General features: G+C 36.6%; 1 protein-coding gene across 1 annotated transcript in view; it reads right to left on the minus strand.

Annotated features, from left to right (window-relative positions):
* LOC127654777 (receptor tyrosine-protein kinase erbB-4-like) overlaps window positions 1–16844 on the minus strand; it is a 514812-nt gene that overhangs the window by 273898 nt on the left and 224070 nt on the right. Inside the window, exon 2 of the mRNA XM_052142143.1 lies at window positions 5649–5800. Within this exon, the coding sequence (XP_051998103.1) occupies window positions 5649–5800 (152 nt within the window). The remainder of the gene's footprint in view (window positions 1–5648; window positions 5801–16844) is intronic.

Consider the following 16844-nt stretch of genomic DNA (forward strand, 5'->3'; position numbering starts at 1 on the left):
TATATGCACTCTAGTCACGGCCATTTTGGCGGGCTTTGACGCAGTGAGCGCGCGGACGCCTCTCATTGGATGCGAGTTCGCCCAAGCTCGTCTATAGGCTGCAGCAGTTGCCGCAGAGCAACCTATGAGCTCGCTAGCTAGCCCGCTCAAGGTCTGCAGCTGCCGCACTGTGTTGACAATGGATACAAAATTAAGGATAATTTTTTGGCTTCAATATCTCAGAAAAGATGAATCTTTCCCGTAGCGTAAGCTAGCTTACGCAATACTCGTTCCCTCATCTAGAGAGAACCGAGGTTACGTTAGTAACCGATTCGTTTTCTCCCCCTGTGATTGTTTATATTTAGATATTGCTTATGTAAACCAGTGTTTGCCCTAGGATTTTTTCATCAGTGGTGCTGTTGTGACCGTCCACGTGCCTGTAACGCTAAACCCGTATTTACGTACGTACGAAGTAACAGCATAAAATGACCTTAGAATCATTATAGATGGGTTATTCATGTTCGCATTGTCATGTGTGTGCTTATTATTTGCTGGGAGCTTTTAACACTTGAAGGGCTCTAGGAGCTCAGATAGCTCTAGTATTAACTGTCAAATAATTAAATGTCTCAACACAGAAAAGTACTTTCACTATTTTTGTTAAACATAAACACCAGTGGATATAATAAACCTATTTAACAGAACATACATGTCACCAGGATTCCAGATTAACATATGGGAGCGGTGGAACTAGTGTCACCAAGTTCTACAGATGGTGGCACCACCACCTGATTTGATAGCAAAAGATTAAAATAAATAAATAAATAAAAACCAAGCATAGCTCCTTACTACAATAGTTAGTGAAACTGACATAATTGTAACAGGAATTAATTATACAATAGGATATATAAATAATGTATTTAGTGTGAATATAACACATTTCTGCCAAAATACCATCGTTAACACAGTAAGTGTTACTATAATAAATCCAAGGTACATTTTTGTTAGGGTGCTGATGTGTGGATTGTACAGCCTTATAATTTATGTCCTAGTGAGTGTTGTTTGTAATGGTGTGCCGTCAAATGGTTTTAAACTTGTTTAATCTCCAAGGCAAGAGACACTAAGGGTTTTCATTGGGGTTTTCCAAAGACAAATTGAAATGAGTTCCGTGTCTCACGCCACACTTCTTGCAGCACTGTTTATAGTAATTTGTGCAGTGTGGGTAAAACAGATCTGCTCTGTCGGCTCATTATAATCCGATGACAGGTCACCTAGGGGAAAGAAAGACACTGAACCGCTTAATAGCCCATATTTATTGGCCGGGCATTGGCGGTGATGTCCGCAGGTGGTGTGCGGCATGCCGTGAATGTCAGCTGGTGAATCCACCGGCCACCCCAAAAGCGCCGTTCCACCCCCTTCCACTGATTGGAAAGCAAGAGAGACAACCAATGAGAAAGAGAGAGGGAGATTGTAACAAAGTTCAATGGACAGGAAGAGGTTGATAAAATAAATAATAGTTTAATACTAAACTGAACCAAAAAGACAAACACACACAGGTGTCGGACAGCTGCCTGTAACTCTCTCTCTGTCGCACTCCGCCTTTATACCTCTCGGGCTTCATCAGCCTAATTATTGGCCGGGTGTGCGGATTAACGCCTTCCGCCCAGCCACAGAGATATTAAAAAGAAGAAGAACGGGTTTATTCCTCACGCTCAGAGCTCACACTCAAGGAACTCTGCAATATCTAATCTTCAGCCTAATGACATGCTGCCTTGTGGAAATATTTACGATTTCCTCTTGGAAATGATTACCTGTTATTAACTCTATATCGGCTCATTATCCTGAAGCATATAATGTATTATATGAGGATGGAGGGCTGAAAGAAGGGCCAATCAATGATGGCGGGTCACAGCAAATGTGCGGCACTTTCATTGTACCATCCAGGTTCATGTGGACTGGATGACCATGCAAAACATCTTAATGACACAATTCACCCCCCAAAAAATTGAATAAATAAAAAATCTAATTCAACATTCTTTCAAAAAAAAAGATTTTGCATCATTTATCCATGCATGAGGTGGAGTAAATGATAACAGAACTTTCATTTTTGAGTGAACTATCATTTAAAACAATATTTTTTTAATGCATTCTAACCTTTACTTTGCAAGAAAAATCTGGAAGTTTAAAGAGGGCAGAATTAGAGTTATTCCTCACACAGGGCATTTACTTTATCAGCCCTGAAGGCACGAGAGGAAGAACTCTGTTTTCTACTTGAGCTCTTCTGGCTTTGTTTTGAAGTGGTCATCAATCTCTGGCTATCTTTAAAAAGAAAGCATCAGTTTCAATCACCCAAGAGATGGCTAGTCAACTGCTGAAAACATTTCTCTTCTCCTTCATCTTGTCTTCAAGGTGAAGTTTTCCCCTACTGACATGAGGAGTATGTTATTAATGTATTTTAAAATAATACAAATCCTATCAAAAATACACATCAAACTCCACCCTCTTCCCCTGCTGTAGTTCTCGATTAAAATCTTCAATTAACCTGTGCAATTGGGTTGCCTCTAGATGGAAGACCTCATTGGCCTATAAATATGGTAGTCATTTTTAAAAATAGTCATTCAGGCAATAATTCCCTATGGTGCGGGGAAATAAACAGAGTAGAATTGTTTATAGATTGTTGTATAAGCACAGAGTTTGTTCTTTCCCCTAACCATCATCCTTATGAGCCTGAGCAATAATACAACTCAGCTTATCTGCACAATTACGTTGATACCAGCAATCACATTGGTCAATTACCTCTGCTGGAGGCCAATGTTTGCACTGCACTCATAGTTTTCCTGACCTGTGGGGTGGTGTTGTGAGTTTTTTTTTTTTTTTATGGTGGGAAGATCAGTACAGTTTCTGGCTCAACCAAATTAGATTCACAAATATATATATATATTTTTTTTTACTAATTAATCCCACAGTTTTCTGTTATTAATCATGGTACAGTACATTAAAACAAACATTAAAATATAATCATGAATATATTTTTTTATATAGCGCTTTGTCTCAAAGAACTTGCATGAAATTGTTTAGTCATCATTTATTTTAATTGTACGTGACAATTTAAATATGTATGTGCTAATATGTTCCTTTTTTATTTTTTATTTTATTTATGTATTTATTTATTTATTTTGCAAATAGAGTTAATTAGACAAATTTTAACAGGTATAAATCTTTGATCAAATTAAAATGTTACCTGCCATAAAATCCAAGGACATGCTGTACTTAAAAGTTGTGCAAAATCTTCTGCTGTTATCCAGAAGACTTTTTTAATCATAGGATCAAATGTGCAGATTCAATTAATGTCAAGCTTTATTGGCAAGACAAACTTAAGTGTACATTTCCAATGATTTATAAGTGTAAAATCTCAAAACTATTAATTTCTATGGCTGCCGTTCAGTCTCTATCACGCGGTTTTGCTTTTGACACTGGTTCAGGTGAAAGTGAGTGATCGTTCATAGGCAATGTGATGGGATACAGCAGCTTGACCATATCTCTCCCAAACCTAGCTCACCACTTGCGGGTAAAGTCTCCATTCTCTATATAGTAAATCTTCTTCTGAGTTTATTACATGACATGCATCACAAGTAATGAATAGGCAATTTCTTTTTGAGTCGAGCGTGCACATCCTGGAAATGTATATGCTAATTTTAGCCACAGGTAGTGGGGAAAAATATTTGTGAATTTTCAGGAAGAATTTTCACTAATTGCATTATTTCTTTAATGCATTAAACAGTAAACTATTAATCGTAGAAATTAAAGTGTTAAATTTCACAGCCCTATCAATGCAAAAACATATACTCCTCTAAGAAGAAATGTATTGACCCTGAATGGGGACCATCAGGCACCTACAGCCAACATTGTAGAAAAGACCAGCATTGTTGGTTATGTGCCTAACAGGCTTCTTAACTAGCATAACCAGTAAAATTTCCTGCGTTAACGTGATTCACTAGAAGGTTTGTACTTGTTGACAAGCACAAAACCAGCACAGACCAGCCTGGATCAACATGGACATTCATGCTGGTGTAAGCTAAGAGAATGGGGAGATTTCAGAGGGGTAAACCAGTTCATTTAGAGCTGTAGGCATCTCAGCTAGAATCATAGCCCTGTGATGTCTCCTATATTTACCCTTAATGAGATAGTTCACTCAAAAATGAAAATTATAGCATCATTTACTCACCCTCACGGCATCCCAGACGTGTATGACTTTCTTTCTTCTGTTGAATACAATGAAGATTTTAAGAAGAAAATATTCCTCACAATGCAAGTGAATGCTGACCAGAAGTCAGAAGGTCCAAAATGCAAATAAAGGAAATGAAAAGTAATCCAGAAATGCCACTTGTTAAATCCATATCTCCAGAGGCAATATGATAGGTTTGGGTGAGAAACAGATCAATATTTAAGTAATTTGTTTTTACTGTAAATCTACACTTTCACTTTCACATTCAGTCACCCACTGGGTGGGGGTGGTCAAAGATGGAGATTTAAGGTAAAATAAGATTTTATTGATCAGTTTCTCACCCATACGATCATATCGCTCTGAAGATATGTATTTAACCACTGTAGTCATATGGATTAATTTATGCTACCTTTATGTTCTTTTTGGAGCTTCAACATTTAGTTCATCATTTACCTGCATTGTGAGGACCAACAGAGCTGAGATATTCTTTAAAAATCTTCATTTGTGTTCAGCAGAAGAAAGAATGTCATACACATCTGAGATAGCATGATTAAATGATAAGATATTTTTCATTTTTGGGTGAATTATCCCTTTAAATCAATTCAAATCATTTGAAATTAGTTTGAAGTTAAGTATGGCATAAAGGATAAGGATCTTGGCAGCAATGAGTTTTCAAAGCAGTTCAGCAGAACACACACTATTTTCACCTACATGCTGTTCCAAAAGAAAAGATCCCTGAACTTTCTCTGATTCAATATTATCCTCATCATAAAAGTAGCTGCATTGTGGAAGATGGGACTATTGTGACTATACAGGATGAGCAGGGAGGTCAGATACAATGTCATTCACCCAATCTGCTCACTCTTTTATCTTCTTCCTAGATTGGAAGGAAGGTTCATGTAGTGTGTTTTTCCTTTATTCTATAAAACATTTAATTGATGTCAAACATCTTCAGCTGATTAACATGACAATAGTGTTAACTCAAAAACTGGAACTAGAGCTCTCAGTAGAAGGGTCTATGCAAAGAAAACTATCAGCTGCCATCTATTCCATGTTTTCCAAGTTTTTCTTTTTCTTAACAAGCCACTAACATGACAAGTGATAACTAGATATTTTATCAGTTGCTTGATTTCTGTTTTTGTGACATCATCCGGGGTAGCCTTGCCCACATGAACTATCATTGGTCCAAAATCCCACTCCACAAAGTTGTTCACACCGCAGATTTCAGTTCTGTTTGAACAGACAATTTGCTTGTCACTGTATACTATCTAATTAGGAAATGGTGTCGTAAAGTGTTGCTAAAGTACTATCACAAGCGATAGCTTTAAAAACCATTCTTTGACGTGGGATATAGGCCTAATGTCAGGACACTACTGAAACCAGATAATGCCAAAGGAAATCTGAGAGGTCATGTATGGACCTGTTATAGACTCCACAATGTACTTACCCTGAGAAAGGACAGGTCACGGCTGCGATCGATGCTGGTGATCTCAAGGTTACCCATAACAACCTCGCAGTTCTCGTAGTATTTGCGAAGGGTCCGATACTGCTGGTCGAGGTCTGACAGGGTGCTCAGTTTGTTCTCTGTGCCAGTGCATACTACGGAGAAAGAATGAAACAAAGAAAGAGAGAAATTATATCCTGATGGTTTGAACAACAGATGGTAGGTTCCAGTAAGACAACTTACCCCATATAATTTGACAACATTCCCCAATAGTGGGTAAAATTTCAATGTGTGCTCAATGAACTGTAATTGTTTTTTGCTAAGACTTGGATGCACCTATACAGAATTTATAGTTTGTATTAATTTACAACTAGTCATTGTATCAAACTGTTGCTTAAGTCCATCTAGCCAGGTCCACATTAACGCAGGGGCTTACTGGGGATGCTGAGGGGCCCACAACTCCCAGGGGGCACTATTCACGGTATATGCCACCCATTTCTCTCTAGGCAGCACTCACGGGAGAAGCATGTGTAAACGTGTTCAATGAGAGACTGTGGTATAAACATGAAGATGGTGCTCAACAAAGAAAGCTGTCGAAGTAGCGCATCGTCATAGATACATATTGTTCAATCAGGAAGACTTGTAGGCTTGATTGAGATTTACGATGACATTTATTTGATGAATATAAAACAGAAAAGTAATGTCTCTCTTTGGCTTTGGCCCCGTCTGACGGTCCGAAGAAGTTGTACTCGGACACGTCATATTCTGCCGAAGATAGAAGTCAGGGGCGAGGAGCCTGCCCCCATGCAGGACAGGACTCAACTGGTGGTGGTGGGGTGGTGGAGGTTGCCGTGTTAGCACAGATTGTGAGCAGACTTATAAAGCAACGGCTTACATGTGATTGGCTGGGAATTTCCCAACTAATGGTGCGATGATGTGCAGCTGCTAGTCTTCGCGCTAGAACTATACTGCGCTTACATTTCCGTCAACAACCCACCAAGATGTCAACCCCCTAACCCCCATGGTCAGATGACTGGCAAGGGCCCTGCAGTACTGTAATACACCCCTGCATCCAGCAACACAATTCATTCAGGCCTGAAGCTCCAGAAGCCTCAAAGACAGACATGCTTGCATGGACAACTTGACAAGCAATTAAAAAGAGCCATTTCTGCTCATAAAACACCTTGCACCAATCAAAGACATTTGCCTTCTGTTGCATCAGCTGGCATTGCCTTTGAGCCAACAGTATAACTCTCCCTCTCTCGCATCACTGAACCACTGTCACATCATCCACATGCACATCCACACCTATCCTTTTACACCAGCTCTCTGTCCTCCAGAAAGACAGCGAGAGAGAGAAAACGAGAGTCAGCACGCTACTTAAAAAACTATACATCCTATCTTCCAATTATACATATTGGAGTTAATTTTATAGTCACATAATTGGCTTAGTAATGCAAAAGTATGCTAGTAGCAGGCTAAAATATGTTATTATTACATGGCTCTCTTAATACTTGATTCTTAATGGCAATCGCAATATTCTAAAGTCATTTTTTTGTTTGTTTATTGACTGTTAAACTGTATAATGGACTGTTGTACAATTTCCTACATAGCTGATTTCATGTGTCCCATATCACTCCCTGGCCTATTTCTTTGACTCAAATAATAATACAAAAAGTATTTTTCTAATCTAATTTATGTGTAAGTTTAACTACATCAAAAGTTCTATTTATTTATTTTTATTAAAAATAATTTAAAGAAGTAATTTTAATAAAGACCTTAAAGCTCTGAAGCCAACCATTCTGTCACATTTTTCCTCAAATCATCTTTTTAATGAAATGGATAGGAAACATTTATTGTCCAACTTTGCTGAATGTGTTCAGATCACAGGATAGACCTGGGTGATATCAATAAACATTAACATATTTAAGTGATGGAGGTATTGGGAAGGGAGTTTGATTGTAATAAATAGTTATTGCACCTTCAGGGGCACCAATGTAAGGCGGAGATTTCTATAAGATCTGACACCTAACCTCCTTCAAAACACCCGCAACATCAAAAGTGAGAGGGAGGCAAAATGTACTGTACTCATGTCATCTCAAGCCATTACAAACACATATAACTTTCTATCTCCCAGGGAACAGGAGATTTGGCAGAAGTTAAAGCTGAAGTATGTAATTTCTGTACCAATAGCGCCACCAAACGGAACTGATCAAACAAAGAGATAGTCCCGCCCCCAACTTACGCCATTGATTGAGTAACGTTGTTGCTGTGGACATTTATCGCCGAAGCAGTGGGGCCACTCGGACCCTTGCCCAGGTTACTTAATTGCATTAATTGTTGGTTATAGGCAATGTATAAATATAGATATACATTTTTAAACCATCACAAAAATATCTTTAACTGAGCCTGCGCTGATAAAAATTATCCAATCACCAGTGTGCATTATTTACCCACACTCATGCCATCCCAGATGCATGTGATTTCCTTTCTTCAGCAAAACCCATTTGAAAATATATATATATATATATATATATATATATATATATATATAAATATCTTAGCTCAGTAGGTCCTTATAATGGAACTGGAAGATAACACCATTGTTGATGCTCCAAAAGCACAGACAATCAACATTAAAGTCATCCATACTACTCCTGTGGTTAAATTAATATCTAATAAAGCATCCTGATTAATTTTGATGTAAAAAAAAAATCAATATTTATGCACTTTTTAACAATAAATAATTGCCTCTGTTAGGCAGCGGTATGCTTGTTCACAAGGTATTTTCTATTTTTCTTCAAATATGTTCTTCTGAAGAAAATAAGACATATACATTTGGGATGGCATGAGGGTGAGTAAATGATGAGAGTATTTTCATTTTTGGGTGAACTATCCCTTTAATCTCACAAGTTCAAAACTCAGTTTTAAGGAGGTTGCCAAAATGTCAGAGGCTGCACTGTTTCTCCCCCTCAGGTGCTCCCATCCAACCCCGCTCTCTCTATGTCCAGCACAGCCAAAATGCAATATTTAAGTGAATGCTGCAGGAAGCTATTCAACCAATAAGTTTAACTTTAATGAAATTGAGGATAACTCAAGTCTCCTCATCAGTTCAAGTGCTCCTCTCCACTATGCTGTTTATTGTGAGGACAGATGTGATGTAAATTCTGTCATGTGAAACTAAACTTTTGCGTTAATGCCTTTTTTGTCATCAAAAAGTGTTTCCAAACTAGTTTTTGACAAAGTTATCGACAAAGGATTAATGCGCTGAAGTCAGAAGAAAAAATAGTATATTGACACTTGTGAAATGTTATCGATAATTAACTTTTACACACACACACACACACACACACACACACACACACACACACACACACACACACACACTCATGTTGGGTTTCCATGTTTTATGGTGTTTTTCCATAGACATAAATATTTTTATACTGTACAAACTATATATTCTATCCCCTAACCCTAACCTTACCCCTAAACCTAACCCTCACAGAAAACTTTCTGCATTTTTACGTTTTAAAAAAACTCAATTTAGTATGATTTATAAGCTGATTTCCTCATGGGGACCGACAAAATGTCCCCACAAGGTCAAAAATCTCGGGTTTTACTATCCTTATGGGGACATTTGGTCCCCACAAAGTGATAAATACAAACACACACACAAACAAAAATAACCTAAATAGTTATTGTTGCTCAAGTAATTGTAACCTGCCTTTGCCGTGAATGGTTTCCACACTGTAAACATGCATTATTATCATTCAGGGAGCAAATGTGAGTCTTAGATTTTTTTTTAAGTATGGTTTTATGTTTTCTTAGTCTACATAATGTGTGATATGGCTCTGTATGCGATATGTGTTGTTTTGATATGTGCTGCGATCCATGGGTGTAGGTCTAAGCAGGTCGCTCAAAACAAACAATTTTCATAGCGCCACAGAAAGATAGCATTTACAGCTATGAATGGCTTACTTTTAGTTGTCTCTGCATATTAAGGTGGGATAGAAGAAATGATTTTAACCAGAGCTGTCAGTCAATAAAATTGATTGATCGTATCATAAACCTAGTGTTTTTAGGTTGCTGTGGTCAGGCCAGTTTTGCCATTAAGAACTGGACCAGGCAATCGAAGAGAATTATCATCGTTGTCATAAATTCAAGGTAAGGCACATACTAGCAATTTATGAAATGAAGTTATATTGTTCTGCATTGTATAACAGGTTCTGAATTCATCATGGGATTGTATTGAAAGTTTGGCCTTCATAATGCTGGAACTCACGCACAGACCGCACAAACTATAACATCCTGGTTAAAAGTAGTCAAATTAATTCCTACAGATGAACAAATAAAATCAATAATTGTATCTTTAATCAGTGTATATCAGCGCTATTGGCCCACCAACCCCTCTCCCTCCCTCGCGCACGAGTAATATCACACACTGACTAAACAAATAAACATCAAATATATAACACAGAACACTGCAATGTACGTAACTGATATTAAAACAAAAGAAGAAACGTAACTATTCCCAGAAAATGAAATATGATGGGTTATGCAGTGAATTGTTGGAATGCCCAATACAAATGTTTTACTGTAATTTGAACAACAATTTACTGTAAAAAGTACACGTACTCACTTGTTAAACAAAATATAAAATGTTATCATTAATTATACAGGAAAATCATACTTTTTACATCTAAAAAATTGTTTTTACTAAATTTTATTGTAGAAACTATTGTATTGTCTTTAAAAAAAAAAAAAAATGTACTGTGTATTTTACAATATTTAATATATAGAAATTATAGTTTTTATTCATTTAAAACTAGTCACTGTATCAAACTTTATATTTACTTATATTCCTGTTTTATTTCTGTAGCATTTATTTCAGTCTTTTACTGTTAAAATTACAGAAATTTAATACAAATGTTTAATAAAACTTTTGTTAAGAAATGTACAGTTAGTCAGTACATCACAGCATAGATTGCATTGCGCCTTGCAGGGAATCAAGTAACTGAAAAGGAGCACCATAATGCATAAGACTTGATCAAAATAAAAGGAATTTTAAGAAATAATTAAGAAAAACAGGTCCATATGAGATACACAAACAGTTATGCAAAATAATATAATAATAATTATTATTATTAGAGCACTAAAATTATCAACTTTATCTCTGTGTTTGAATTTCATTGAGACAAAGGCTACAGCATTCAATAGAGCATGATACACCACACCGTAACAATTATTTCCATTGATTTGTTAACTTTATTTTTTTTTTGCCAAATCAGATTTACTAATGTGTGCAGATAACATAATAATTTGTGTTTTTATTGAGTAAACTAATGGAACAATGACAATGCACTGATATAATGTAAAATAAAACAAAATAAAATAATTCCACTAACTATTATTTACTATAACTGTTTATTCAAATTATTATTTATTTTATTTTATTATACAATTTTATTTAAAATGATCACAAAATTTTAAGGCAACAAGGATGCTTACTGTCTTAAGTTAAACCAAAATAATTTCTTACAGTGCATAAAAAGGGTACGAATCAAAGTTGTACCCTTTTTAATACGTAACATGAAATTTCAATGACCTATTGACCACTGAACTTGAAATGTCCCCCTTTTTCATTTCATAAATCTTACTCAAGAATTTGTCCAAAAGAAGGTATCTTAGAAAGCACCATAAACCTTCTTGAAAAGCCTTCATTTCAAGGAATGATTTCTGCCAAAACAATTAATAATTTTATATGAAAGAAAAGGCATTTTCTCCTTTTTATTGTATTTCTTTAGAACCCCACAAGAGGCATCATTTCTCTTGAAGCAAAAACAAAGAAACAAACAAATAAACATATAAACAATCAAACAAAAAAATCTTACATTTTCTAGAGTTGAACCTCTACAGTAAGAGAACAGAACATGAACCTTGATTATTTTTAGATTTGCACTCATTTTTGCAGTGAAATGGTGATTGCAGAATACAAATACACAAAATGAATAAAAGAATAACTGCTTGAAGTAAAATGTTTAAAAACATCTTTGATGTTACAATGCAGTTGCTTTGAATACAAAATGTGTATAGTTTTGTATAGTCTTTTAAACATAAGATTGCACTAGATTGAAAACATATTAGTTTTGAAAAATTGCGTTCCAAACTACAGCACCTGATTCAATCACACCACGTCTTATGAGTTTAATCAAAGAAATAAAATGCTCTCTTGCCTTACTCACTCACAGATGCACAAACAAAACTGTTTATCATCCCCCTTCTAGTTCTAACTCCTACCGTCCTAGCATTTGTCAGGGAGATGTGAGTATATACGACATGACCAGAATAGGTAAAGCATTTCCTTATCACAGAGACAGTGAAAGATGCCTATAGAATGATGTCTGAAGGGAGGGAGATGCAGCCAAAGGGGATCTAAACAGCATTTCTGCGATCGTTTCCTTGAGTCACAAGAAGAGAATGAAAAGAGAGTTAAAGGACCAAGGACCACTCAAAAAGGAATCTTCTGTCATTTTTCACCCTCATTTTGAACCCTTATGCTGTCACTCTTTTTGTTTCTTTTTTTTTCTTCACAAAAACAGTAATTTTGAAGAATATAAACACTCCTTTTTTCCATACATTGACAGTTTATATTCATAATGGCTTTCATGCTCCAAAAAATAAATGAAAAGCACCACAAAAGCATATAAAAGAAGTCCATTTGACTTCTACATATTGAGCTCATTAGTGCACTATTTTCCAAATCAATTTCGATCTGTTCCTTAAAGATAGTTATCGTATGACTTCAAAGGACTTGGAATATAGTGGATTGGTTGTGTGAACTACATACAGTATGGTCCTTTCGTAGCTTGAAAGCCATGGTCACTTTGAAGTTTTGTATGGAAAAAAGCTGTATTGAGGTTTTTCATTAAAATCTCTGTTTGTGTTTCACTGAAAACATTTGTAAATAATGACATAATTTGGTGAACCATTTCTTTAGTGAAAGAGAGAGGTAAAATAGTTTATGCACATGAGAAAGGCTCACTCAAATTCCCTGTTTGGGCTACATATTTTCTCTATCTCTTTGTTTTACATTGCAGATCTATGGGACTTCCACAAAGAGCCAACTATACTGGGTGACACACATGATTAATCCCATACCTTCTTCAAACTGTTGTTGAAACCTAGTTTGACAAGGGACCAAAATATTTGTCAAAACACAAATAGAATATAACTTTATACCATTTGGGGTTTAAATCAAAACTTGGCATAAACATGACTTCCAATCTCATCAATTTTGGCTTCTCACTTTTTTAAATTTACAAATATTCTCAGTGGAGTTAAATACTTTTATCCCGCATTCCTTTATTAGTACAAAATTACATTGTCAATAAAGAGCGAGGGTTTATTGAACATCAAAATAAGCAAGAGAGGATGTCTGAGTCTCTGAGGCTCATTGGACCCACAGCAAATGCAGAAAAGGTCATGCCAATAACCAGAAACTCATCAAACGAAATAAAGTTGCAAATGCCATTTCCTAAAGTAAACATTGTCAATGCATCGGATTAGATGACGTGAGGGGGAATTAAAGGTGATGCTTACACGGGAAAGTGGACAGTGTGATCTGTGCTGCCAGTGCAAACGTTCTGCAGTGCTACAGTCAAGTTTGGTCATGTGTTTGATGACAGCACCCTTTGCCTGTTAAAAGGGCATCTGGTGAAGGACTAAATGGTAATAATGACAGTCATGATTGAATCTCTGTGTGACAGCGCTACGGTCCGGTAACCGTGTCCTCTACCGTCCCGGTCACTAGTCTACTGGTTTTCCCACTCCATATGGGATTTTAGTATCATAAACACTTTGGCAGGAGGACTAAACTGACTGCACACCAGGGCTTTGTGCCACACTTTAAAGTCACTCGTGATGTCAGGACATGGTGAAATTAACAATTTGTCCGACAAAGGGTTGTGCACCTATAAATAACAGGTTTATTGCTCTCTTAAGCACCCGGAGAGACAATGTATCAAGTAAATGTCTCATGAAATGATCAGGAAAATGGATAGAATCTGATACACCTGGGGGTTTGTTAAACTTTTTAAACTGGAAATATTGGCTTTAAATACTTACGTTTCGATGTTTTAAGAGTTTATTGCAACAGATGACATTAGCACATGGCGACTCAAGATTGTCAATTTGCCAACGCTAACGTAACTCATTTGTTTCAAGGTAGCTGGAAAAGTTTTCTATGGTGAGGTTAATAAAATGTAATAAAAAAGGTTTTAGTGTAATTTTTCTGCGAACCTGTTTCTTTGGAGATGTAGTTTACACTAGCTATCTTATCTAAACTCATATAACATATCCTTATATTAATCTTATAATATTTTGTCAATAGATGTCCTTTTTAGTTTGTCTAGGAACTTTTACCTTTCTGTGTGTTCGTATCCAGTGGCATGCACAACCCCTCAGAAAATGATGGTGTGACTCATCGCCATCTGACATATTTATAATGTACATTCAACCACAGTGGAAAAAGAAACCGCAACCTTGGCAACAGGTCGGGATCAAACGGAACAGCATGGTTTTGCAAAGAGAAGCATTGAGCCCGATAGTGGAAAAGAGGCTATACATTCAGCACCTCACGTTTCTCTCTTAAAATCACTCCTTAGTGACTCTTTTGCTGTCACAGAAATGCAAACAGACACACGTCACTGTAACATATTTCATGTTTTAAATGTATTCTACATAAATAATATTATTTTAGAAATATGTGTAACCCAAGTAATGTTCTTAAAAGTAATAAAATTATTTAAAATTCAGTAACTGTAATCTGATTATCTGATTTAAAACATAACTGTATTACACTACATTTGACTTTAAAATCATTTTGATTACAGTAATTCATTACTTTTTAATTCAATTATACCCAAAACTGATATTGTTTTATTGTAAAAAAAAATAAATAAATTGTGTCAGATTCACACGCATTTTGAGGACCAACAGAGCTCAGATGTTCTTCTAAAATATTCTTGTGTTGAGCAGAAAAAAAAGTCCTACACATAAGGGATGGCATGAGGGTGAGTGAATAATGAGAGAATTTTTATATTGATTTATTCGCCGCCAAGTATACAGTAAACAGTTAGTTCCGGTCCTCAAATCTGATTGGACAAGAGAAGTTCCATAAGCACTGATGGTCTCTAACCATCATCATTTGTACGCTTCACTGTGTTTATTACTCCACTTGTGTTCGTGTTGTTCTAAACTAAAGTGTAATAGCAGCGCAGATGTGTTAAGAGCTACTGTATGTGTGTATCTTACATGTATTTTTTTTACATTACATATGTTAGCCAGCAGGTGGTGGCAAAAGATCATTTTTGTGTGTAATATGAGCCAGTTAGGTGATGTGAAGGGAATCCGCGTGAACCACTCTTTACATATATAAATAACTTTAAACCGCTTTAAACAAACAACTTCAGCATTAAGCAGCACACTACAAAGGCAAAAAGGCTTGTTTTGCTCTCTTTTCTGGGCCAAAATGTGAAGACACAGTACGAGAGTTTGCAGTGTTCTCAGTCGAATGGGCCACATTGACCATAACCCACACCTTATGACCCTAATCCCATATACCGTCTAATTGACAGCAGGCTGGAAAGAAAGACATTCCTTTGGGAGAGGAGAATGTATCAGAATGGACACTTCAACTCTAAAATGGCTATTATCCTGAAAGGAATTTGAGGGGAATAAGCTCCAGTTTATCTCTACTGAGCTGTGGCGGATTTGCAGTGAAAATGGAAAAATTGGGACTTTAACCAAATCGTTTTGTTTTTAAGGCTTTCTCTTCTATGCTATTTAACATTTGGATATTCAATATCATCCTATAATATGATGCAGAGTAAAAGGTTATTTATAAATGCATAAATCCATTAAAGTAAATCAGTTTATCATTGTAGAATAATTTCATAAGCTTTGGGAACAGTAATAAAGAAGGTTTGGTGAGTCAACCTGAACCACCACTTAAATCTGAAGACAGAAAGGAAGTCGTCATCATTCATTAGACTTGTTATCCTAAATCTCTCTCTCTTCTCTCTCTCTCACTCTCTCGCTCTCTATCTCTCTTTCTCTCTCTCTTTTGTTTTTAGTTTCTACATAATCTGACTATTTTTGCATTTTCTGCATTTATTTTGCAGGAAAATCTGAGCAATTATGGACAATAGATTTAAACATGGTAAAATGTGTTAAACAAACTAGTTAAAATGGTGCTAGCAATGCCAAGGTCATGGGTTCGATTAACAGGGAATGCAGTGGACTGATAAAAGGTTTAACACATTGAAAGTCACTTTAAACAGCTAAAATTTTCTGCAAAATACGTAAAAGAGATTACAACACTCTTACTGGTAGCGAAAAAGCATTATCCGAATTAGCCACAAGATCTAATGCATGAATATGTATATATGATATAAAAAGTATAATATATACAGTACTGTGAAAAAGTATTTCTTGTGTACTGTGAAACGTCTCGGGTTACATGTGTAACCCTTGTTCCCTGAAAAAAGTGGAACGAGATGCTGCACTTTGCTAAGAGCTTTTGGGAACAATCTTGCATTGTGACCAGCTGTGAATATGTGTGTAACACGTCAATGAACATTGACTGGAATTTATAGCCTCGGCTGGTGAGATAATTAGATGCACCTGTGGCCAGGCTATAAATAGACGCGTCACCAGCGTGTCGTCAGATATCTTTTTCTGAAGAGTAGACCTGGGACGTCCCAGTACGGCAAAGAAGCGCAGCATCTTGTTCCGCTTTTTTCAGGGAACAAGGGTTACACATGTAACCCGAGACGTTCCCTTTACAAAAAGCTTCACTATGATGCTGCGCTTTACTAAGCGCTTTTGGGAACACAATACCCATGCCGCCGCACTGGGGCTGTCCGGACCCCTACGGTTGTGAAGTGTGCTCACAAGAATGCGAGCGGTCTCAGACATGAGCTTGAGATGTCGACTCAAAGACGTAATAGCCCAGAGTAGCATAAACATCTAAACCATAAAATTTGACGAATGTGTGCGGAGAGGACCAGCCTGCCGTATCACAAACTTGTTCAGACGTGAGCTTGAGATGTCAAATCAAGGACGTAAGAGTCCGGATTAGCAAAATCATCTAACCCATAAAGTTCGATGAACGTGTGCAGAGAGGACCAGCCTGCCGCA

Source organism: Xyrauchen texanus, chromosome 14 (genome assembly GCF_025860055.1).
Source record: "Xyrauchen texanus isolate HMW12.3.18 chromosome 14, RBS_HiC_50CHRs, whole genome shotgun sequence".
NCBI classification, from domain to species: domain Eukaryota; kingdom Metazoa; phylum Chordata; class Actinopteri; order Cypriniformes; family Catostomidae; genus Xyrauchen; species Xyrauchen texanus.